Below are 24,743 nucleotides of genomic sequence, written 5' to 3'. Positions count from 1 at the left end.
TAAAATAATTTTTAGTTAATAGTTCTGAAGTGTTAAATTTTTTATGTAATATAAATTGTCATTTTTCTGTACGATAGCACAATAAATTGGCCTTAACCTAAATATTTTGTTAAACAGTGTCCAACTAATTATATAAACGACAAATTTAATTCGTACCAAAATTTATGGACAATGCGGGATTCAAACCCGCGCCTCTTGAGTTACGTCCCACTTTGGTTTAGTTGGTAGCCGACAAATCGCACCTTAGCACGACACGCCACAAATTAGGATATCATCCCCACAATCTGGATGTGTTATGTTCCTTATTTGTGAACTATCGTACAACCAAGTTGTGAAACGAGTTTCCTTGTGCGGTGTTTTCAGGACGATACAATACAGGCAACCTTCAAAACAGCGCGTAAACCTTTCTTAAAGGCCGGCAGCGCTCCTGTGACTCGCAGAGGAATCAATGTTGCAAGAGAGTTGTCGGCGGTGATCACTTATCATCACCCGTACGTTCATTTGTCTTCCACTTTCATAAAAACACGTGTTACTAATATGTATAGAGTATGATTGCACTATAAAATCAATATTTGTTGCCATTGACAAATTGTTAAACACAAAACGCATTTTTTGAGTTAAAACAAAAACTTTTTGAATTCATATTTGAAAAATATAATTTAAATGAATGAGAAATATCAATATTAATGAATGAATGAATGAAAACTTTATTAATAACAAACACAAACCACTCAGAATAATAAAAGTAAAAAAGAACTTACAGAGGTAAAAAAAAATTAAGAACTAATAACATAAAAATAATACAAATGACAAAAATAAACAAGTATATGTATAATATTATAGGAATTATCTTAATTAAAAAGTACTGTGTAGCAGTTATTGATTGTATGCTACGTTGGTATAATACCAACACAGGGACAGTTATGACTACATCTAATGTAATTATTATAATTAGCACATTTAAATGACATGTCTACTGCAGCAGCTGTAACCACATGCAGTACACTGATGAGTAATAAATGACAGTTACTTGTGGAAGAGATGCGCGCAGGGCAACTTCCTGGCCTCCTTCATGGGCTCCCAGCAGATGGCGCACTTGTCCTCGTGGTGCTTCACCTCCTCGGGGCTGGCCATGGGGTAGCTGCAACGTGTTGGCGTTTTACTGTATTAGTGTAACACATCTGTGGAGCCTGCGCCGTGCTGCTGTTGTGTAACAGTCTACCGTGTGTCATGTCTACCGTGTGACAGTCTACTGTATGTCACGTGTACCGTGTGTCACGTCTACTGTATGTCACGTGTAACGTGTGTCACGTCTACTGTATGTCACGTGTGTCACGTCTACTGTATGTCACGTGTGTCACTTCTACTGTATGTCACGTGTGTCACGTCTACTGTATGTCACGTGTGTCACGTCTACTGTATGTCACGTGTGTCACGTCTATTGTATGTCACGTGTGTCACGTCTACTGTATGTCACGTGTGTCACGTCTACTGTATGTCACGTGTAACGTGTGTCACGTCTACCTAGCGTTACGTGTACCTTGTGTCACGTCTTCTGAGTGTTATGTCTACCGAGCGTCACGTCTTCTGAGTGTCATGTCTACCATTTGTCACGTCTATCTCGGTAAACTCTACCGTGTGTCACGTCTATCGAATGTTACGTATACAGAGTGTCACGTCTACCCGGACCTCGGACGTCGGGTACATAAGTTTTTATCCTTACAAAATATACCACTTGTTCCGCAGAGTTTATACATATTGTGACAGAATTCCCTCGCCGACATACTTGCGACTCATGTGGGTGGCGAGCGCGGCGTACACGCGATGGCGGCGCAGGCGCGCCAGCAGCGAGTGCAGCAGGTGGCGCAGCTGCAGCAGCAGCACCAGCGACGACATGGACAGCAGCGCGCTGCTGTGCGCCACCATGTGCGCCACGTGCGCCGTCTCCAGCAGCAGCGCCGCGCCCTGTCACCAGTGACACAACGTGTGAGTGAGCGGCGTGTGAGCCGGTGTGCCAGCGGCCAGCGGCCAGCAGTACTCACGTCGAACACGAGGTGCGTGTAGTAGTGCAGCGGCGCGGCCGGGTCCGGAGCCCGCGCGCGCACCGCCCAGCCGCCCGCCACGTGCGCGCACCCCACGCACACCAGCGAGCACTGCGGGGAAACAATATACACTGAGGGTATGTTCCGATATGCACTGCGACACTGCACACCGCTATCACTGTACAAATTAGGAGTGGTAGTGCCACGTTGGGTCCTCACGGACACAACCGAATTGAGCCGGCACGCCCGGAGAAATACCACTCCCCCACTCGAAACCGGCGTGAAATAGCGGCTATGCCGCTGTGTTTCGTCCGGTGAGTGGGGTATCCGGAGGCCTCCACCCCCTCTCCCAAATACAAATGGCAGCACAGACTAAAAAGAGACTGCTCCAGGACGGTACCAGGCTATGCAGCTCTGGAGAATCCATCCCTGGGCGTCCACAATTAGGGCCTGTACCTAATAGTGGATGCCCAGGCTGCCCCGCGTATTCTAGAGGGGGCAAATCTGGGCTAACTCGGGGCAAACAGAGCAGGAGGCTCAAACCACCCTCCTCCACACTCGCTGTGGACTTTTGCAACATCAGGGGGCTTCGCTCAAATTTAAATGCCGTCCATATTCACCTGGAGACGGCGAAGCCGCCCTTACTCTTTTTAACCGAGACACAGATATCCTCCCTGGCTGATTCATCTTACCTTTCATACCCGGGGCATAATTTGGAACACTCCTTTATACCACGGGCTGGCGTGTGCGTTTACGTCAGGGAGGATGTCTGTTCTCGACGCCTCAGTTTTCTTGAAGGTCCTATCCATCATCTGGCTGCGTGTAGACTGCAATGACCATCCACGAATCTACGCATGCCTGTATAGGTCCCATAGCGGTAACGCAGAGACTGACATTCGTGTCAGTTCGTGTGATTCGTGTTGGAGCAGATCCCCACTGCAGAGATCGTGTTTCTTGGCGATTTTAACGCCCACCACGCCGAATGGCTAGGCTCACGTACCACCGATCATACAGGGAGATCTGTTCACCACTTCGCCTTAGCATATGGTCTGACGCAACTGGTTATTGCGCCAACGCGAACCCCAGATGTGCAAGATCATACACCTTCACTGTTGGACCTTCTGTTGACCTCACATCCGGACGGCTACCTAGTTTCCGTTGACCCTCCTCTGGGATCGTCGGACCACTGCCTGATCCGGAGCACCGTGCCGATCACGCGCCTAACGCGTCCCCACTTCTAAAGTGGTCGCCGCGTGTGGCACTATAGGTCAGTAGAGTGGGACGAGATGCGGTGCTTTTTTGCATCCTACCCGTGGAGGCAGATCTGTTTTTCGCTGGGAGATCCAGATGCCGCTGCTGACGCTATTGCTGATGTGGTACTGCAAGGTATGGAACTCGCAGGTCCCAACCATGGTTTGACCGCTCCTGCAAAATGGCCTCTCGCTGAAAGCAGGAGTGCTATCAGGCTTGGGTCAATGCGGTGGTATCTAAGGATGTGAATTCCAGCGAACTTAAAAAAACTTCAATCATGCCTCCAGGTCCTTCAAAAGAGTTATTGCTGACGCGTAGTCAAAGCACATTGGCAAAATTGTCGAGAGACTTGCACGCCTTCCCTCGGGAACTCGTGCGTACTGGTTGCTCGCCAAGGCTGTCCAAGGAAACTTGTGCCAGCCAGCCATTCCGCCACTGCACAGGGATGATGACTCGCTGGCCCATGACGCGAAAGAGAAAGCTGATCTCCTGTGCTCCTCTTTGCGTCCAACTCGACTCTGGATGACCAAGGTGCACCACCACCGCATATTACGCGGTGCGATTCATACATGCCGGAGGTAAAAATCCGGCATGGCGCCGTGCTTAAGGCGCTTCTCACCTTGGACATTCACAAATCGAGCGGGCCCGATGGCATTCCCCCGATAGTGCTGCGGACATGTGCTCCGGAACTGGCGCCGGTCCTTACCCGTCTTTTCCGGCTCTCCTACTCATCAGGCGTAGTCCCGAAATTATGGAAGGCGGCTTTAGTGCACCCGATCTCTAAGAAAGGTGTACGCTCAGATCCGTCCAACTATGGGGCGGCCATTGCCATTACCTCAATTTTTTCCAAAGTAATGGAGTCGATCATCAAACGCCAGCTCTTGGGATACCTAGAGGGGCACCAGCTGATCAGCGACTGCCAGTACGGTTTCCGTCAGGGTCGCTCAGCTGGTGATCTTCTTGCATACCTCACCCATAAATGGGCGCAAGCGGTTGAGTCGAAGGGAGAGGCGTTAGCGGTGAGTTTGGACATAGCGAAGGCCTTCGATCGGGTGTGGCAAAAAGCGCTTATAGCGAAACTTGCTAGCGAACCATCCTATGGGCTTCCCGAGAAGTTGTGCAAATGGGTCACTAGCTTTTTGGTTGATCGGAGCATCAAGGTTGTTGTCAACGGTGCATGCTCCGACTTAAAACCCATAAACGCTGGTGTCCCGCAAGGCTGCGTGCTATCCCCTACGCTGTTTCTTCTGCATATCAATGATATGCTGCAAATCAGCAATATTCATTGATATGCGGACGACAGCACAGGGTATGCTTCCTACACCGGACGTGCCAACATGTCTCAGGATAGCGTCGACGAGAACCGGAACAAACTTGTGTCTGAAATCGAGACTATGCTTTGCAAAGTCTCGGAATGGGGCCGACAAAATTCAGTCCATTTCAACCAAAAGAAGTATGTGCGTTCACCACTAAAAAGTCTCCCTTTGTCGTATCCCCTCGATTCGAGATTACTCCTCTAACAAGGTCAATTTGGCCTCAAAAATGCTTGGTGTACTCAGTAAGGCGAGACAGTACTTCACTAAAAGCCAACGCCTGCAACTTTATAAGGCGCAAATTCGGTCTCACATGGAGTACTGTTCTCACCTACTCCATGTGAGACCGAATTTGCGCCTGGGCGGGTGCTTCCCAGTACCAGCTTCTTCCATTTGACCGCATACAACGAAGAGCCGCTCGAATCATCGACGATCAAGTCATCTACGATCGGCTTGATTCTCTAGCATTGCGTAGAGATGTGGGTTCTCTCTGCATCTTCTACCGCATTTATCAGACGTCTGGCATTCCGCAACCGCGCGCTGTTATCGAAATTTCTTGCCTCGCACAGCCACTTTGTGGAATCAACTACCGGCAGCGGTCTTCCCGAACAGATACGACTTAGGGACCTTCAAGAAAAAAGCATACTCCCACCTTAAAGGCCAGCAACGCATTTCTTGACACACCTGTTGTTGCGGATGTCCATGGGCGGTTGTCTCACCTCTCCCCATCCTGTTAGCCTTTTGCCCGTTTGCCCCCTCTCATATAAAAAAATTATATTATAATATAAGTTCAATTTACAATTCATATTAATTAAAATATTTTTAATTTGACACTACTCCATCAACAATAATTATTTAATGAAACTAGAAAACTTTAATACACTCATTGAATGCTGGGTTATTTTGCTGGATTCCGTTCCGTTTTAAATAGTAACCAGTACAACTGGCTATAAAGGAACGGCTTCACAGAATACTAAATTGACTTCACACTATACAGTAGTCGAAGTGCATATTGGAACATACCCTATATAACATCACCTGCTCTTGTTCTCGGCTATTTCCTCTTGCAAGAGTTAACCAATTGTGACAAAATTCTGTAAACTGATTGGGAACAAAATTCTCTGTTAATGTTCGCTATGATTAAGGCGCTTTAAGCACTGTTTGAAGTACTCGAGCAATTAACAAAAACAGAAAATAATAAACAAAACAGGAGAACACAGATAAAGATACTGATTTAATTTGCAAAGAATAATCCGGGCTTTAACACCAGATATTTACCAGTGGGAGGCTCCTTTGCACAGGATGCCGGCTAAATCAAGGGTACCACAACGGCGCTTATTTCTGCCATGAAGCAGTAATGTATAAGCATTACTGTGTTTCGGTCTGAAGGTCGCCGTAGCTAGCGAAATTACTGGGCAAATGAGACTTAATATCTTGTCTCAAGGTGACGAACGCAGTTGTAGTGCTGCTCAGAATTTTTGGGGTTTTCAAGAATCCTTAGCAGCACTACATTCTAATGGGCAAGGCGTATCAATTAACGTCTGCTGAACGTATTGCTCGTCTCGTCCCATATTTTCATAAAAAAAAACAACGAGAAAAGAGCCGAGAACGTTTGTATTAAAAGATGGGTCAACCGGCGCTCGAGGGCTGGCGAGTCCAGCGCAAACATCCGCGCACGTACATTGAAAGGTTTACCCTACATCCAGCCCCGGTGTCAATATTGAACACGAGAGATGTCATGAGGCAGATGAAGCAGATGAGGCAGGCGAGCCCGGAGCTGACATCGTTCGTAACAATTGTTATGATAATAGTCCACGTATGAGTTGTAAATACAAAGTGCTATATTTGTGCGACACAGTCATATTGTGAACTTGCCAAAACAACAAATATCGAGGTACTCTGCCAACATATTTTAATTGTTTAAAGAGATATTCGAGCATCTTGATTAATAACACACCGCGTGCTCTGGTGGGGGAGGCACATGTATCTCTCACAACACCCCGTTATCACCCGGCCTGAGTGCCATCATATTTCTGATGCGGCCGCACTCACTGACTACTCGGACAGTCCTGTTCACGTGTAATAGGAGTACGTAAAGCATCACTTCCGATATTATAGTACCTACTTCTGGTGAAAGGTGAACCTAGGTCGCATTAAGGTCAAAATAATTCGATCAAATTCAATTCATTGAAAAATAAAATTAAAATCGATTTGACATAATGTTGATAATATTTTTAATCGAATTATCTCCGCCGCTCTTGCAACACCTGAGGAACCACACGAGCGTCTCCGGCCTTGCAGGTGTTGTGTTCGTAGAAACCGCAATGAAGTTTATTCATCCCATGGTTTAGTTATGAGTGAAATAAAGATCCTTGATAGATTTGAAATGTGGAGACACGCCATAAACACACGTGGACTGCGGCTTGTATTGTAATAATAATAATAAATTTTTAATAACTTTGTTCACTCTCCACTCCTACTTAATCGTATTTGCTTCAAATGTCCAACAATAGGTCATCGCTCCACCGATCAAATATTTTTAGTGCCATTTTTTAGGAATAATTATTGTAAGAATAGATTTTTATCAGAGCTTGCAGAACACATAATGACTGTTATAACCACATAGACATATTTCGATGTAATAAGTACGATTTTGTATCTTTTGTTAATAAAATTGGTATCCAAAGGTTATATTTGTATCAGTGAATTTATCGGCTCTGTAAACTTTTGTATTTTTTTTTGTAATTATTTTTAATAAGTCTTAAAATTTCACTATGTAATAAGCATCGTTATTTTGGCTAGTGTAATATTTATCGTTTATCATACCTTTATGTAATATTAATAGCTGTTAGTTTGTTTATACATATAAATGTACTACCTCTGCCGCCATGAACCAGAAGGTGTGTCCGCCGGCGGGCAGCCCCCAGCGCAGCGCCGCTCCCAGCAGCGCCGCGTCCAGCAGCAGCAGTGCGAGCAGCAGCAGCAGCAGCCGTCCGCCGCCACCCGCCCCGCCCGACGACCAAACCTGCACCGTACACACACACTTGACTAAGTACCAGTGTGTTAACGAAACAGACAACTATAATAACCTATGTTGGTTACCTCCACACTTGTTTGTCATTCATGAAGGTTATATATAGTAGATTATGATGCATAATATTTGTTTGATGGTCAACATAAATTAGATCGAAGGGAACTCTTCAATAGCTCCAGGTATCGTGTTGTACCGGCGTCCGGCGTACACCTCGTCCCACCCACATACACTGGCCTTCAAAAGTAAGTATCACACTTTTAAAATTGGGATAACGTTTTAAGTTCACAAGATATGCTTTCGAAATAAAAAGGACTCCAAAGAGAATTTAATTTTGTACATAAAAACTTTATCGTCGGTAACCTTCTTTTAAGAATTGGCTGAAAAAAAACTTCAAAAACAAAACCATTCCTTTTTCAAAGAGGACGTTTCCGAATTACAATTTTACCATTCACATTTTTCTTTCTGTTTTAAATATTTTTCAAGATCGGTGGGTATTGTTTTAAAAATTTATGCTAAAAAGCACATAACATTTATTTATCATGCCTCTTTCAGTTGAAGAATGTGCTAGGATCATGGCTTTTCTGGAACAAGACATCAGTACGCGTCGCACTGCAAGTATGGTGGGTGTGACGGTACGAACGGTCCAGAAGGTAAAACGAAGGTACGAAGAGACTGGACACCATCTGAGGAGACCTTGTAATGGCAGACCCAGGTGTACCAGTGCCCGAGAAGATCGTTATATTATTTCCACTGTGTTAAGAAATCGCCACCAAAATGCAGTTGAAGTCCAGCAACAGCTACTTCAGACCCGGAGGGACTACATTAGTGACAGTACAGTGAGAAGAAGAATTGCTGAAGCAAATGTGAAACCCCGAAGACCAGCGAGTGACCCTAAACTCAAGAGACAGCATCGAGTAGCGAGACTGCGATACGCCCGTGAACACATGCAGTGGGATGAAGAAGAATGGTCAAGAATTTTGTTTGCAGATGAGTCTCGATTCTCCCTTTACACTTCTGATGGAAGGCGAAGTGTTTACAGGCGACCTGGTGAGCAATACCTTCAAGCCTGCATCTCAGAAAGAGTCCGATACGGTGGAGGCAGTGTACATGTATGGGCTGGCATATCTTCAGAAGGTCGCACAGAGCTAGTAGCCATAGAAAATGGCACCCTCCCTGGGCAAAGATATGCTCAAGAGATTCTCAATGAGTATGCAGGGCCGTATTTAGCAAATATGGGTGTAGGATCGATGCTGATGCAGGATAATGCCCGGCCACACACGGCCGGTATCAGCGTGATGGCTTGGCCATCAAGAAGGCCTGATCTCAACCCGATTGAACACGCCTGGGATGAGCTTGGGAGGCTAGTCAGAAATCGCAGACCACCACCTACTACCCTCAGGGCACTAAAGCAGGCCCTGGTAGAAGAATGGGAGAATATTCCCCAACATCGGCTCCGAAACCTAGTGTTCAGTATGCCAAACCGGCTCGAAGCTGTAATCAGAGCTCGAGGAGGCAATATCAGTTATTAAAAATTAAATAACATGTAATACATTTTTGTTGAATTTTTTTACACTAAACTAAAAATGTATTTTTTCATTGTTTTATCTTTTTTAAGTTAAAAATGTTACTAATGTATAATTTTAGTTTCTAAGAATTAAAGCCTATAAAATTTGCAACAAAATGTTTTTAATCTTAAATCTCTAACTAATATATATATTGTGAAAACAGAAATAAAAATTTTATTTCTTTAAATTTTTCACGCTACAAATCCCTAGGCTTCATTTTAAAAAAATGCACAAACAGCTCGCTTCTGCAGGACGAAAATATAAATGTAATTCGCGACATGACCCTCCAGCAAGATGCAGTAGGTCATTATACTGTGAAAATAATAACTAAAGTGTAGACTAATGGGGCAGTATCTGCATCACACAATTGTCTTATTTTTTCAATAGCATAAACAACAGAGCTAAGCCTGTTCGACAGTTTGTTTATATGAGAACTCCATTGTATTAAGGTACTCGTGATAAGTTTGAATCTTTATTTATTTGATATATGTTTAATGGAACTTGATTCACATGGTAACAGAAACGTGATAAATTAAGTTTTCTTTCTATTCAGGAACAGATCATTAGTCGTAAACCATTGGACCGATTTGTCAATGTCATTATTTTGTTGGTCATAATTCTGTTGCTGTCTATTTAATTGGAAAAGCAGTGAGAGATCATCTGCGAACAAAATTACTTTATGATTATCCTGAATGTATTCAGGTAAGTCATTTATATAAATTAAAAACAAAAAGCACGCAGCCTTGGTAAACTCTAGCTTTCACGAGCTTCTGGTGCGAGAAATAACCGTCGACCACTAGAAAGAAGTGGTTCACTTGTGGTGGTTCACTTGCATTGACTCTCGCCCAATGATATCCAGACTAGCTGTTGGCCTTTCCCCTCATTTTCGATAGATCGCCCGCCGTCTGACTATGGCGAAAGGACTACTGTCAGTCGTTGATTAACTGGTGACCCTCTAGATATAACAAGAACTGGTGGTTAATAATGCCTTCCATGATTTTGGAGAGCAAGGAGGCAATAGGCCAACAGTTGGTCGGACCCTTACTGCCTCCTTTTTTTGGATCGGACTGATAAGGCACTTCCAAGAGTTCCAGACCTATACCTTTTGATATATGAGTACCGGAATAACTGGGGGGTACACGTTCTGAGCACGATGGAAGCAATGCCATCCAGTACACTCGACTTCTTTATGTCGCAAAAAGCAGAGCTCAGTCAGACTTATCATTTGAATACTTGAACCTCCAACATCGCAGCATGTCGTGGTGATTGCCTCTTTTGTTTCCTGAAATGCGTTGTTCTGTGCCCTCTCAAGAACACGACGGACCGCCTGAGCATAGAGTAGAATCTCTTTGATCACCGTTGTCGTATTATGGTGGAGGGACGGAATAAAAACTTAAAGAAAAAGCAATAATGAATTGTATGCAATGCATTACAACCTTATTAGTAATATATGAATACGGGATGTGATAATTATTCAATACTACTTTGATACTTTATATAATTACAAAATGTTGAACACATCGTACAAATAACTGCAAAATGTTACACAAAATAAAAACGTGTTGGACGTAAATGTGTGTTGGCCAGTTTCTTCTTACTTCACAGTTAAAAGAGAATCTACTTGTATTCAATATATCTATGCCGATATAATTATAATTACAATCAGAGCACATTCTAAATACAGACAGACCTTTATAATTGTACAATTGTATATTCAAAGTGTTTAGAAAATAGTAAGTGTGATGCACTTTGATATTGCTTGTCGTAAATTAAATATCTAAAGTATTCATAGGAGGGTCACACTGACCTTTGAATGGTAATCAATTAACTTTGATAAGTAAAAACGATCCGAAGGTTAAGCTTGAGCACGTCGGACGGCTTCGTGACGTCACATAAATAACACAAATACAATTAGGATCCAATCAACAAATAGATGACATAATTGTTTGGCAATCAATGTGAGTATTACAGAGTGTGGCCGACGGCGACGAGAACCTGGCTTGGTGCACTGTCTACTCCGCACTCGGGGATCACCTACTTCGCGCTGACGAATACCGTCGGTCGAGGTCGAAATGCAGCCTTACATTGGGCAAACCAAACGCAACATTTTTAGCTGACTTAAAGAACACATTGCGGATATTAAACACAGAAGGCACTGTAAGTCCAAAAAGAAGAGGACACTGTCAGTAAATTTTGCCAAAACCCATCTGTCTACAGCAAATACCACCTCGGAGGTGAACAAATGGCGCTAAACTTCATAATGACAACAGTGACAAATACTATCTCGACTCTTGTCAACCGCAGTCCCCCTGAAAATGTGCACTGAAGAGGTCACGAAACGTCGGAATAGCTAAAATGATAATTAAAATGTAACTTTTACGCAAAAACTAAAGTAAAAACACAGTTACAATTACACGCGTTTCAATCCTTTAAAAAGTGTTATATTTCAATACCATAAGCCTATTGTATGTTTTTTAAAACACAATGAATTAATTGAAACTACAAAAGTCTAAGTATTTTTAAAATTAATGATGACAATGATGCAAACAATTAAAATAATGTTTAAAATCAAGTTCATTGATATTGATGTAAATATAAATACTGTCCATAAATAATATGATTGTATATTAATTGTTACTTCAATAGAATTGTATTTATATTATGTCATGATCTTGTAGATCATTTTAATTCAAACATTATGAAATTTCAAATTTTAATACTAAAAGTTTCAAATTTTTACTTTTGGAAGTCTTGCTATCCTATAATATTGCTTTTTCTTTACAAAAATTTAAATATTTCTTTACAATGATTTTAGTCCTCACCGACCTATCACGCACGGGGCGCGTGCGTGGGTCTCGATCCCCTTTTACTGTGCGCTGCGTCCCTTTCGTAGGGCGCGCACATAGCTTCATTATGTAATGCATTTCTAAGCATTAACTATTGTTTTGCATTCATAGGACAAGTAGTTACTACTGAGGGAGACTAAACCAGAGTGTAGAGGAGCTGCGAGCAGGACTCACGTATTCCGCGCGGTCCTTGCACAGCTGCGTGAGCAGCATCAGCGCGGCCACGAGCGAGCTCCAGGCCAGCCACAGCAGCACCTCGTCCAGGAAGGTCACGTTGAGCACGCCGAACACGAACATGAACTTGTTAAACACGTAGTTCCACAGCTTGTCCTTCGCGCGCTGCGCCTCGTGCGCGCGCAGCCGCCCGAACACGCCGCGCAACACGCCCGCGTACGCCGCGACCAGCGCGCAGTACGCCGAGTTGATCAGCGTCTGTCACAGCGGAAACAACCACCACTATCAATGATTACTTTTACTATTTGCTTAAAAGTAGAGGAGAGTCGATAATATTATAAACGACAACATTTGATCGCATATATCACGCCGTTTTAGAGGGTATCACTGTTTAATTATTCGATAGTGAAGTCTACAGAATAATTATAATGCTTTAGGTAACGCATGACTTCCAACATGAAGAACAATACTCAAGAATAGACCGTACCGTATAGTATAATTAAAGTTGTAGACAAGTAAATTATCCTCCAGTTTATAAATACAGAGTATGAGATGCTTTTTCTAGTAAATGAGAGGACATAAAAGGCATTTATTTTCTCAAAATTGATTCCTTAATAACTCTTTTTGATGTCATTTCTAACATACTAGATACTACTACATTGCTATTGCTATAAAATAATCTAGTCCCAGGCTGTCCGATCACTTAGATATTCAGCTGTGGAGTAATAGGATTTACGACAGCGCCATTTTTATATAACAATTAAATTTATTTATAGATAATGCCTGAACAGTGACTGGGACTTTATTATAAAACTATATACATTTACCCTTAAAGCTATTATGTATCTTATGAAGCCTACTACACTGGCCTGCAAAAGTAAGTATCACACTTTTCAAATTATTTTTTTTTCTTAACTATAGAAGGTAGAGACTTAAGATTAAAAACGTTTTGTTGCAAATTTTATAGGCTTTAATTCTTAGAAACTAAAATTATACATTAGTAACATTTTTAACTTAAAAAAGATAAAACAATGAAAATAGACATTTTTAGTTTACTCTAAAAAAATTCAACTAAAATGTATTACATGTTATTTAATTTTTAATAACTGATATTGCCTCCTCGAGCTCTGATTACAGCTTCGAGCCGGTTTGGCATACTGAACACTAGGTTTCGGAGCCGATGTTGGGGAATATTCTCCCATTCTTCTACCAGGGCCTGCTTTAGTGCCCTGAGGGTAGTAGGTGGTGTTCTGACTAGCCTCCCAAGCTCATCCCAGGCGTGTTCAATCGGGTTGAGATCAGGACTTCTTGATGGCCAAGCCATCACGCTGATACCGTCCTCCTGAATATACTCTTGTACGATATGAGCTGTGTGTGGCCGGGCATTATCATGCATCAGCATCGATCCATCACCCATATTTGCTAAATATGGCCCTGCATACACTCATTGAGAATCTCTTGAGCATATCTTTGCCCAGTGAGGGTGCCATTTTCTATAGCTACTAGCTCTATGCGACCTTCTGAAGATATGCCAGCCCATACATGTAGGCTTGAAGGTATCGCTCACCAGGTCGCCTGTAAACACTTCGCCTTCCATCAGAAGTGTAAAGGGAGAATCGAGACTCATCTGCAAACATTATCTTGACCATACTTCTTCATCCCACTGCATGTGTTCACGGGCGTATCGCAGTCTCGCTACTCGATGCTGTCTCTCGAGTGTTGGGCCACTCGCTGGTCTTCGGAGTTTCAAATTTGCTTCAGCAAGTCTTCTTCTCACTGTACTCTCACTAATGTAGTCCCTCCGGGTCTGAAGTAGCTGTTGCTGGACTTCAACTGCATTATGGTGGCGATTTCTTAACACAGTGGAAATAATATAACGATCTTCTCGGGCACTGGTACACCTGGGTCTGCCATTACAAGGTCTCCTCAGATGGTGTCCAGTCTCTTCGTACCTTCGCTTTACCTTCTGGACCGTTCGTACCGTCACACCCACCATTCTTGCAGTGCGACGCATACTGATGCCTAGTTCCAGAAAAGCCATGATCCTAGCACATTCTTCAACTGAAAGAGGCATGATAAATAAATGTTATATGCTTTTTAGCATAAATTTATAAAACAAGACCTATCGATCGTGAAAAAAATTTAAAACAGAAAGAAAAATGTGAATGGTAAAATTGTAATTCTAAACGTCCACTTTGAAAAAGGAATGGTTTTGTTTTTGAAGTTTTTTTTCAGCCAAATCTTAAAAGAAGGTTACCGACTATAAAGTTTTTATGTACAAAATTAAATTCTCTTTGGAGTCCTTTTTATTTCGAAAGTATATCTTGTGAACTTAAAACGTTATCCCAATTTTAGAAGTGTGATACTTACTTTTGAAGGCCAGTGTAGAATTAGTTACAAGCAACCCCTTATTTCTAGTGTTATAATAATGAAAGACACTATTAAGAGCAAAAAGGTGACGATTTTTGTGAACGTATATTAAGTTTTCATAAATGTACTGACAATGAACAGTCATAATATTTATTTCTTTAAATTTTTCTTTGAGAGACTGTCTATAACCAAGCTGATATATAGAACGAACAGCTCTCTTTTGCAGAGCAAACACTATATCAATGTCAGCAGCATGACCCCATAGTAATATACCGTACGTCATGATGCTGTGAAAATAACTAAAGTACACTAATCTAGCGGTCGCAACATTAGTGCACTCTCTAATCTTTCAAACAGCATATGCCGCAGAGCTGAGTCTATCTGCTTGTTGGGCAATATGTGGACCCCACTGAAGCTTTTTATCTAACGTGATACCCAAGAAGACCCTAGTGTCCACAACAAGAAAAAAAATATGGGAGTTATTTGTTTTTACTTATATTTTTACTTATAGTTTTTATTTATATGTTTTTATTATCTACAATAAAGTCCCAGCCACTGTTCAGGCATTATCTATAAATAAATTTAAATGTTTTATAAAAAAAATGGCTCTGTCGTAAATCCTATTACTCCACTGCTGAATATCTAAATGATCGGACAGCCTGGGACTAGATTGTGATTATTTTATAGCGACTGTACAATATTGTATATTTTTATTGAAAAGAGCGTATAAAAAAAGAATGCTGGGAGAGTTTCTTGCGCCGCTTCTTCTCTCTCAGAGCGCCATTTGTTTCCGAAGCGGTAGTAGTATCTAGTAGTATAAGAAATGACATCAAAAAGAATTCTAAAGGAATCAATTTTGAGAAAATGAATGCCTTTTTATGCCTTTTATGACAGTAGGGGACGAGACGAGCAGGACGTTCAACTAATGGTAATTGATTCTGGGCCTTTACTGACATTCCAATCATTTTAAATATCTAGAAACTTGAGGGATTGAAAAAGTGATTGAAGCAATACTTATCACCTGCGCCGAGGTGGAAATCTGAGTATTAAGATTTAGCCTTATTATTAAAAAGCTGAGCTAAAGTGAGTATTAATAAATTACATATTTCCACCGGATCTGATGTATACTCATCTAGAAGCATTATGTCTGGAACATTATTACCTTTTTCGTTTAGAATTTGCGATACGTAGAAAATAATTAACTATTAATACCAATCCGACATTCAGCATTATTGATAAATTTGTTATATCAATCCACCTCCGTTAGTTTTTATCTTTTTCTACTGCAAGAGATAAGTACCTAATCAGTATCCCGTTCATACACCTTCCACTTGTGATGAAATTTTAATTTGTCATTTGTAGTTTTAATCACTGCCCTATTATACCATATCGGGTACTTTCTCTTACCAGTACGGAAACTCCCTACAAACGTTCGAAATGTCACACTCACACAAACATGCGCATCGACGAGGCCCCTAAGCGGTTTTCGCAGTCAAGACGAGAAGAGTGTCACGTTATTTGTTTCTGCGATCTTTTTAAAAATGCTAGCGTATTGCGTGGTATACGGCTGTTTGAACTCGGCTCCATCAAATCCGGAGCTATTCTTTTTTAAACCATGAAGTAGTATAATATACTAAGAATGATTTATTATAATTGTAATTAATAGGTATTTGAATTATACGTCCGTCAGATCGATTGTAATAAATCTGTGAATACAATTCACAATGTTAAACTAAAACGAAATAAATAAATAAATAATAAACGTTATTTCAACGAAAATTAAAAAAAAAAATCCAAAAACAATATCTCGACTAAAACCTTTCGATAAAATGTTGTTTAAAAGATTACTAATAACTTATAACAGTAAGTAACTAATAGTAACAGTCATCATGTAGACTATAATATTGCATTAGACACTGTATAGCCATCATACATACACTTAACATAAAAATCTTAGGCTTTTTTTACTTTTTTACGCTCCGCAAAGCCCCATTATGAACTTCGTTCCAAACAATACAGTCGAATTGAGAACCTCCTCCTTTTTTAAAGTCGATTAGAAAAATAACCTGACAACCCTATTGCTTCAATTCAGTGTAGGTAAGTATTTTATCAACAAGGCTTAGTTTCCGTACTGGTACATATGTCTACTGTGGGTTTAGTGGGTACGTGTTTCTCTGTTATATTACATAATTAAAATTTTATAAAAAAAATCGTGAATGTGAATTCGATATTGTGGAAAATAGTAGCAGTAAGTATATGTTGCATCGTGTATGTCGTTCAAATGAAATAGAAACACGAATCACATCAGCAGCTGAATTTGTTGGATTTGTTCCTGTTTCACCCCGGGTTTTCGTTCCACATTCCTGTTTCGTCCTACGTTGATTTTTTATTCCTGTTTCGTCCCACTTTTTAAAATGTTATTTCAGTAAGGCCAGAAAAAAAATGTGAATTATAACAATATTCTAGATATATATAAGAGCAATAGTTTACCCAAGACCAATCGATGGCATGAAAGGAATTCATAAACCTATTACAGGATATTATGTACTTGCAGATTGCGGCACAGCTATCTTAGGTTGTCTCATAAGTAGAACGATAAAACTTGGCACACAAATATCATAAACGGACCAAGTACATAGTAAAATTATCTTGATTCTGAAGTCCATGCATCAAGATAAAGGTGGAGAAAGCGGTAGATAAAAGTTAGTTATAAATAAGATTGTATAATCATCATAATATAAAGAGTATTTTTTAATAAATCACAATTCGAATCACAGATAGGTCTATTAACTATTCTATTAACTATTCTATCAACAATTTTAATTCATCATCCTAATATAGACCGCTATTATACAAGTAAAATCAAAATCACAGATCAGTAACGTAAATTATTAGATTTTAAAATATAAAGTAGGTAAATAATAATCACAGATCAGTTACATTCATTATGTTTTAAAATATAAAGTAAATAATAGTCATAGATCACTTACATTAATTATTAAGTTTTAAAATGTAAAGTAAATAATAACCACAGATCAGTTGCAGTTTGACAACATTAAATCACCTAAAGACATTTTTTTTATTTTAACATAGTTTTTTAAATTTATATTACACTTTGAATTAGTAAAAAGGCTCCTGTTTCCATTAATTGATTTCTTGTATTGAGTACTAACTTGCTGAATTCATTAATAATATTTATCGTCAAAAATAAGATTTTTAAAATATTTGGTATGCTGTCCGTACAAAACATGTTGTAAGACACATAAATTACTAGCCGAGGCGAATAAAGAACAAAAAGTGGGGCAAAACAAGAATAAAATAATAAATTATTAATTATTCTTATTTTCGGGAGGAAATAGGAATAAAATCTAGGTCGAAAAAAGAATTTTTTGTGTGGGGCGAAACTTTGCGGGGCGAAACAGGAGCTAATCATTTGTTGGCGGAATACATCCTCCACCCCCACCATTGACTGTATAGCTGCGATCGCTTCTGTACACATAATACCGTGCGTAAAATAATTATATCAATTACTTATAGTCCATTACGTCCTAGTGACCGCTACCTAACTGATACCGATTCGCCGAACCAAATAAAAGAATCACAGTATTTTTCGCCTACAGATGATAATAATATCACGCAACGGAAAAAGATGCTAGGTACACAGGGACATAGTGAAGACTTAAATTTAAAACCACTATTGCCTCCCACCAAGGATTATATTCGCGGAATAATTAGAGAGGAACTTAACCTTATGCGAACATCGCTTGCTCAGGAGTTGAAGGAAATGTTAACACAAATGGTGAAAAATGAACTTCACTCTATCAAGAGTGAAGTTTCTTCCTTAGAAAGTAGCGTGAGGTTCCTAAACGAGAGCTACGAAACCACGAAAACAATTATTAACACATCTGAAGAAACTGTTAGAAAACTCGAAAAATGCGGTCCTAAATAATAATGTTCAAGATTTGCAAATCAGACTACAGGTCATGGAGCAGCACAACCGCTCCAACAATCTTGAGATACAGTGTGTTCCAGAACATAGACAGGAAAATTTAATATCTACTGTATCGCAACTGGCAAAGGTGGTAGCAATGGATTTGAAAGAAGATGCCATACATCACTGCACTCGTGTTGCAAAGAACTCTAAGGATAACAAGAGACCACGTTCCATTATTGTTAGATTGGCCACTCCAAAACTTAGAGACGAGTTTTTAGCAAAAGCTATTAATTTCAACAAGGCCAACCCCAGCGATAAAATTAACTCAAGCCACATAGGTATTGGAGGTAATAAAACCCCCATCTACATTGTCGAGCATCTCTCACCAATGAACAAAATGCTACACGCTGCTGCCAGACAAATCGCGAAGGATAAGGGATTCAAATTTGTCTGGATCAAGCAAGGACGAGTTTTTATGAGGAAGAATGAAAACGAGGATTCCATCTACATACGAAACTATGAGGCATTAGATAAACTTAAAAAAACTATAATTTCCTTATTTTATTGCTGTGCTATCTTAATATGGATAATTTTAAAATTCAATAGTTTAAGTGTATATTACCAAAATGTAAGAGGCCTACGCACTAAAACACATGATTTTTTATGCTCAGTTACATGTGCAACCTATGACATTATAATTTTAACTGAAACTTGGCTTAATGATCGAATACATAATGTAGAATTGTTTGACAGTCGTTACACGATATACAGGAGAGATAGGCAAAGCTCCGGTTTTAATGCAGGCAAGGATGGTGGTGGAGTACTGATCGCAGTATCAAATAAATTTAATTCAAATCACTATAAGGAAGGGGATAGCCAATGTGAGGATATATTTGTTAGCATTGATATCAGTAAAAGTAAAACTATTTATTTATGTGCTGTATACCTCCCACCTCCCTTAAGTAAAAATATGCTTAAGCACTTTATAGATAATTTTAATCGAGTTTCTGAGAAAATAGATAACATCCACATAGTAGGTGACTTCAACATGAACTTTATTTCATGGCCATTTTCTTCCATTAACAACAATTCATCTCCAATAATAAATAACGGTTCCTTATTAGGTCAAATGTTTGTGGATTTCTTGGCGCTTAATAATCTCGTACAGTTTGACAATGTTACTAACAACACACAGAAGGTATTAGATTTGGTTCTGAGCAATACATCTGGCATAGTTGTCAGAGCTTGTGATGACGCCCTAATCAACATTGACACACACCACCCTCCTTTAGAAATAACAATACATTATTTCAATGGTACTTGTCTAAAAACCAATAATATTTTGCGCTACAACTTTTACAGAGCTGACTATGATAATATTAATATAGAACTAAATAAAATAGAATGGACTAAGAAATTTTCTCAGTGTGAAAGTGTAAATGAAATGTCATTGCATTTTTACACTTCATTACACAGTCTCATAGAAAAATTTGTACCTAAAACTAGAGTCGCTAAAGACAAGTATCCACCGTGGTTTAATAAGCAATTAACTAAGTTAACAAAAGAGAAAAATAAACTTTTACAATATAAATAAATAAATACAGGGTATATCAAAACCCGTTAGATAAAATTTCGCTTCAAATCTTAAATAAGAGATGTAAGCAACTAGCTACATCATGCTATAATAATTATATACAAAGGGCTGAAGATAGTATTAGAATTAATCTCAAATATTTTTATTCGTATCTAAAAAATAAACGCAGTAATTTAGTTCAGATGCCTCAAAATATGACTCTCAATGATACAACTGCATCCGATGGGCAGAGCATATGTAACTTGTTTGCCAACTACTTTTCTTCAACGTTTGATAATACTTCAGCTCATCCAACCACACAAATTAGTACAACTGTTCATAATACTAACTTTATTGGCAAAATTAATATTGGTCGAAAAAGCATCCTAAAACAGTTAAATGAACTTGATGTTCACAAAGGGGCTGGACCAGATGGCATTCCACCGTATTTCGTGTCTAGGTGCAGCCTAGCTTTAAGTTTTCCACTTTTTCTTATAATAAATAGGTCTCTTTCTACTGGTATATTCCCTGATATATGGAAAACTGCCAAAGTAGCTCCTATCCATAAAAACGGAGATAAAGACATTATTTCGAATTATAGGCCCATCTCAATTCTGTCCGTATTTGCGAAGTTATTCGAAGTATTGCTCTATCCGTATTTAAAGAGCCATACAAAACAACTTCTCGTACATGAGCAACATGGACTCACTCAATCCCGTTCAACGAGCACTAACTTGATTGTATACCATAATGAAATAGTAAATGCAGTTGATGCTGGTGTACAAGTAAGAGCTATTTACATGGACTTTGCAAAAGCCTTCCATAGAGTTAGCCATATTATTTTATTGCAAAAAATAAAGTTATATGGAATAGGCGGGACGCTTTTGGAATGGTTTAATTCCTACTTATCGAACAGAACTCAATACGTAGCGGTGAAGGGCTTCAAATCCGACAATTACGCAGTGATCTCAGGAGTACCTCAGGGTTCTCATTTGGGGCCATGGCTGTTCAATTTATTTATTAATGATATTGTATCTCACATCCAACACAGTAGCACTTATCTCTTTGCAGATGACCTGAAGTTATGCCGAACTATAACAAACCCTTTAGATTGCGATTTATTACAAGAAGATCTTAATGCAATATACAAATGGTGTACTAGTAATAAAATGATATTGAACACAAGTAAATGTGACTCTATCACATTCACTCGCAACCGCGATATACTCAGAACTCAATATAGCATTAATGGTTTAATTCTAGAGGATAAAACTGATATTAGAGACTTGGGGGTTTTTTTTGATAACAAATTAACGTTTCTGCCTCATATTGATAATGTTATTAATAAATCTTCAAAAATGCTAGGCTTCATCATCCGTAACTGTAAAAAATTCCGCAATCCAACAACTAAAATAACCCTGTATAATGCTTATGTGCGCAGTAATCTAGAATACTGTAGCATCGTTTGGTCTCCTCAATACAACATTCACCAATTAAGAGTTGAACGCATTCAAAAACGGTTCTTATGGCACCTTGCTTTTTCTTGTGGGGTACATAAGCAATTGCCATCGTACTGCGATAAGTTGAGACACTTTAACTTGAAAAGTCTTTCTGTTCGACGACAAATGCTACATCTAATATTTTTATACAAAATAATTAGAAATCAGTTCGACAGTCCATCACTCGTGCACTCCATCAGCTTACGAGTTCCCCGCCGAGTACCAAGGCGTGCGCAGGTCGGAGCTGGCCTGTTCCATCAGCCATTTGCCAAAACTAACCTTAAGTAATTTTCTCCCATACCACGTCTATCAAGAACTTATAACTCCATCTGTGGTGAAGTAGATATTTTTAAAGATTCTTTACATGCTTTTAAAAAAAATATTACGAGATTGTTAGGCGCCAAAATATGATTAATATTCTTCTTCTTCTTTTTTTTCCTTCTTTTCAAATTCATATCTTGATTTTATAATTTTTGCTTTATTTTATATAATTGTTTTCTTGGTCTCACGGAAGCAAAGACTGTGCTTGTGACACCTTAATTTGTTGTACATTCAACTCATTATTTGTTAATATTTGATATATTTTAAGCATATTAGAATGTAACAACTACTGGTTGTCCTATAAATAAATAAATAGTCTAAGATCCGACTGCAGGATTAGTGCGCTCATCGTTATTTGCTAAAAACCATATTTTTATGTATATTTATAATTAGGAGAATATATATCTACCAAGTTGCCTATAAAAATTTGGCCGCTAGTACGCACAGCCAGCAATCGCTATCCTCGTCTGACAAATGATGTTAAGCGCTAACTCTCTTTCACTCTACCTAAAATATTTATCATCTTTAACAGCCAGTAACCTTTATTTGCGGCCAGATTTAATTAGGTAACCATATATGATAATTAATAGAAAAAGAATAGCTTCAATTTGATATATAATTAATAAATATACGTTATGAACGTATAAATGTATCGGAATCATACCTGTTTACACCTGGCTGCGAAGAGGTGCGGCCAGGTGCGCAATGGCAACCGCGATTTTTTAAAATCATTATGTAAATTGCCGTGATGTAGACGATATTTTATTTAAAAACAAGTGAACGAAATTTTTTCCCAAAAATCAATTAAAAATAATTTAATTAAAAATAATAGCGGCCAAATTTTGATAGGCAACTTGGTAGATATATATTCTTCTAATTATAAATATACATAAAAATTTGGTTTTTAGCAAATAACCGATGAGCGCAATAATCCTGCAGTCGGATCTCGTACTATTAGCTCATTAGTTCCTCGCGGGTCTGTATGGAGGCCACTGCTTTATAATATAAAGAGCGGCAACTCATTGCCACTCTTTTCAATCAACATTTACAGCTTCATCGATTAATTAATCATTTCAATTAATTTTTTTGTTGAATCACTTCACATATTACATATGTAAAGTGATGCAACAAAAAAACTCAAACGTCAAATACTGCCTTACACGAGTTAGTCAAAAGACGTAATTGTAATTAATAATTAAATCCCCAAGAGTTATTACATACAGTAGATGCATCAATCCACACACACCGTAAATAAATTATACGAGCGTTTTATTAGCAATTACCTCTTACCCGCCCGTGTACTTTACAACTTCTTTAATATTATTTATCTTTAGATACTTTATTAGGAAATTACATAGTTGTCATAATATTTTATGTCATTTTATCAGAAGGTATTACCAGGCTAGCTGGGTGAGCTAGTACGTGAGCATGCCACGTAAAATTGGCCATTAGAGAAAGAGCCTGCCTTAATTCTACACTTGCGTATTTATGGGTTTGATTTGTTTCAGGGGAAATAGCAGTTAGTATGAACTCAAAAGGAAGGTCATTGGGAATTAATGGGATACGTGGTTTAAACACTGTTTCTGAGCCGGTCCGGTTAAAATAGAAGCCTCTACAATATCGTCTTTATGGATCCGTACTGAGCTGTAAACTATTTCATTCCTTTTAAAATACTTGAGGAAGATCCCCATCCTGTGAGCCTTTTGCCCCCTCTCATATAAAAAAAAGCTAAAGATATCATTAATAGCCACTGTTTTTCATTAATATGGGCAAGATCCGGAATATTTTTTTCTATGAAATGTTCTACGGCAGTCACGACAGTGCACAGGTCCTCTGGTGAAAGTATCTTGCCGTCATTTTCTATATAATCACCGTTTCTGAGTTTTAATACAAGATCAGAAAATTTACCAGAAGAGCAGTCTCTCCAAGGAGTACTCTCATATGTTTTGTAAGGAGTAATACTTTGAATGAAGTTTACAAAAAAGGTTTCTGTTATTTCATACGAAAATTCATGCAAACATGTGCCTCCCTCGACCATGTTTTAGGAAAGAGAGATTCACGTCGCCGCCACAAGCAGTGCCATTTTAAGCGAGCATGACAAAGTCCGTCACGAGAACTCAACCAAATAACAATGACAACTCAATAAAAATAATGTTCATGAACATATTAAAATCCTTAAATTTAGATCCTAGCGACACTTTGTTCTAAGGACGCGGATTGTCTAAATCTTGAAATTAATATTTTATTGAGTGCCAAAACTTATTTATGAATTCTCATAACAGTCAAAATCAGAATTAGAAATGATATATCTTATTCCTAAGTTCCAATCCATTAATACTCGACTTTGTCGTGATAAACTAAACAATACAAATTTAATCGAACAACAAAATGAATCAATAGATAATTATTAAAAACATGTTTACCAAAAATCGCTACTAGCATTCCAAGCCAGACAATACGGAAATAATTCCACGCTAACCTTGCTCGAATGTCAAATTTATATATTATATTATGTTGTTTACAATCATTAAGAAAGTTACAGAGCCGTACGGTGCGACAAACAACCCGCCCGGCCTGCACACAACTTATTACGAATTACGATATTATGTAATGTTGGTGAGCCCGGGTTTGGCCACACAGGCAGGGTTGCCAATTGCCCCAGATTTGTCCTAGTTAAGAAGGAGTCCGAGTGTAACAGTTGTCAAGTGACCGCGATTTCCGTGAACAACCGACTCTCCAACATCACGAAACAGTGGACTGAAGAAATAAATTTGTTGAACTTACTTGACTGAAACAGTCTCAGCAGTGATTAAAATAAAAT

At 39.2% G+C, this 24,743-nt stretch overlaps 1 protein-coding gene across 4 annotated transcripts in view; it reads right to left on the bottom strand.

Moving 5' to 3' along the window:
* LOC126977961 (E3 ubiquitin-protein ligase AMFR-like) overlaps window positions 1-24,743 on the bottom strand; it is a 46,099-nt gene that overhangs the window by 8,140 nt on the left and 13,216 nt on the right. For all 4 annotated transcript variants that reach the window (XM_050826671.1, XM_050826672.1, XM_050826670.1 and 1 more), the window contains exons 2-6: window positions 12,226-12,483; window positions 7,485-7,631; window positions 2,043-2,153; window positions 1,787-1,965; window positions 1,031-1,141 (exon numbers count right to left, since the gene is read on the bottom strand). In XM_050826671.1, the coding sequence (XP_050682628.1) occupies window positions 1,031-1,141; window positions 1,787-1,965; window positions 2,043-2,153; window positions 7,485-7,631; window positions 12,226-12,483 (806 nt within the window). The remainder of the gene's footprint in view (window positions 1-1,030; window positions 1,142-1,786; window positions 1,966-2,042; window positions 2,154-7,484; window positions 7,632-12,225; window positions 12,484-24,743) is intronic.

This window comes from Leptidea sinapis, chromosome 46 (assembly GCF_905404315.1).
Source record: "Leptidea sinapis chromosome 46, ilLepSina1.1, whole genome shotgun sequence".
Lineage (NCBI taxonomy): Eukaryota > Metazoa > Arthropoda > Insecta > Lepidoptera > Pieridae > Leptidea > Leptidea sinapis.
This window is presented reverse-complemented; position numbering and strand designations above follow the sequence as displayed.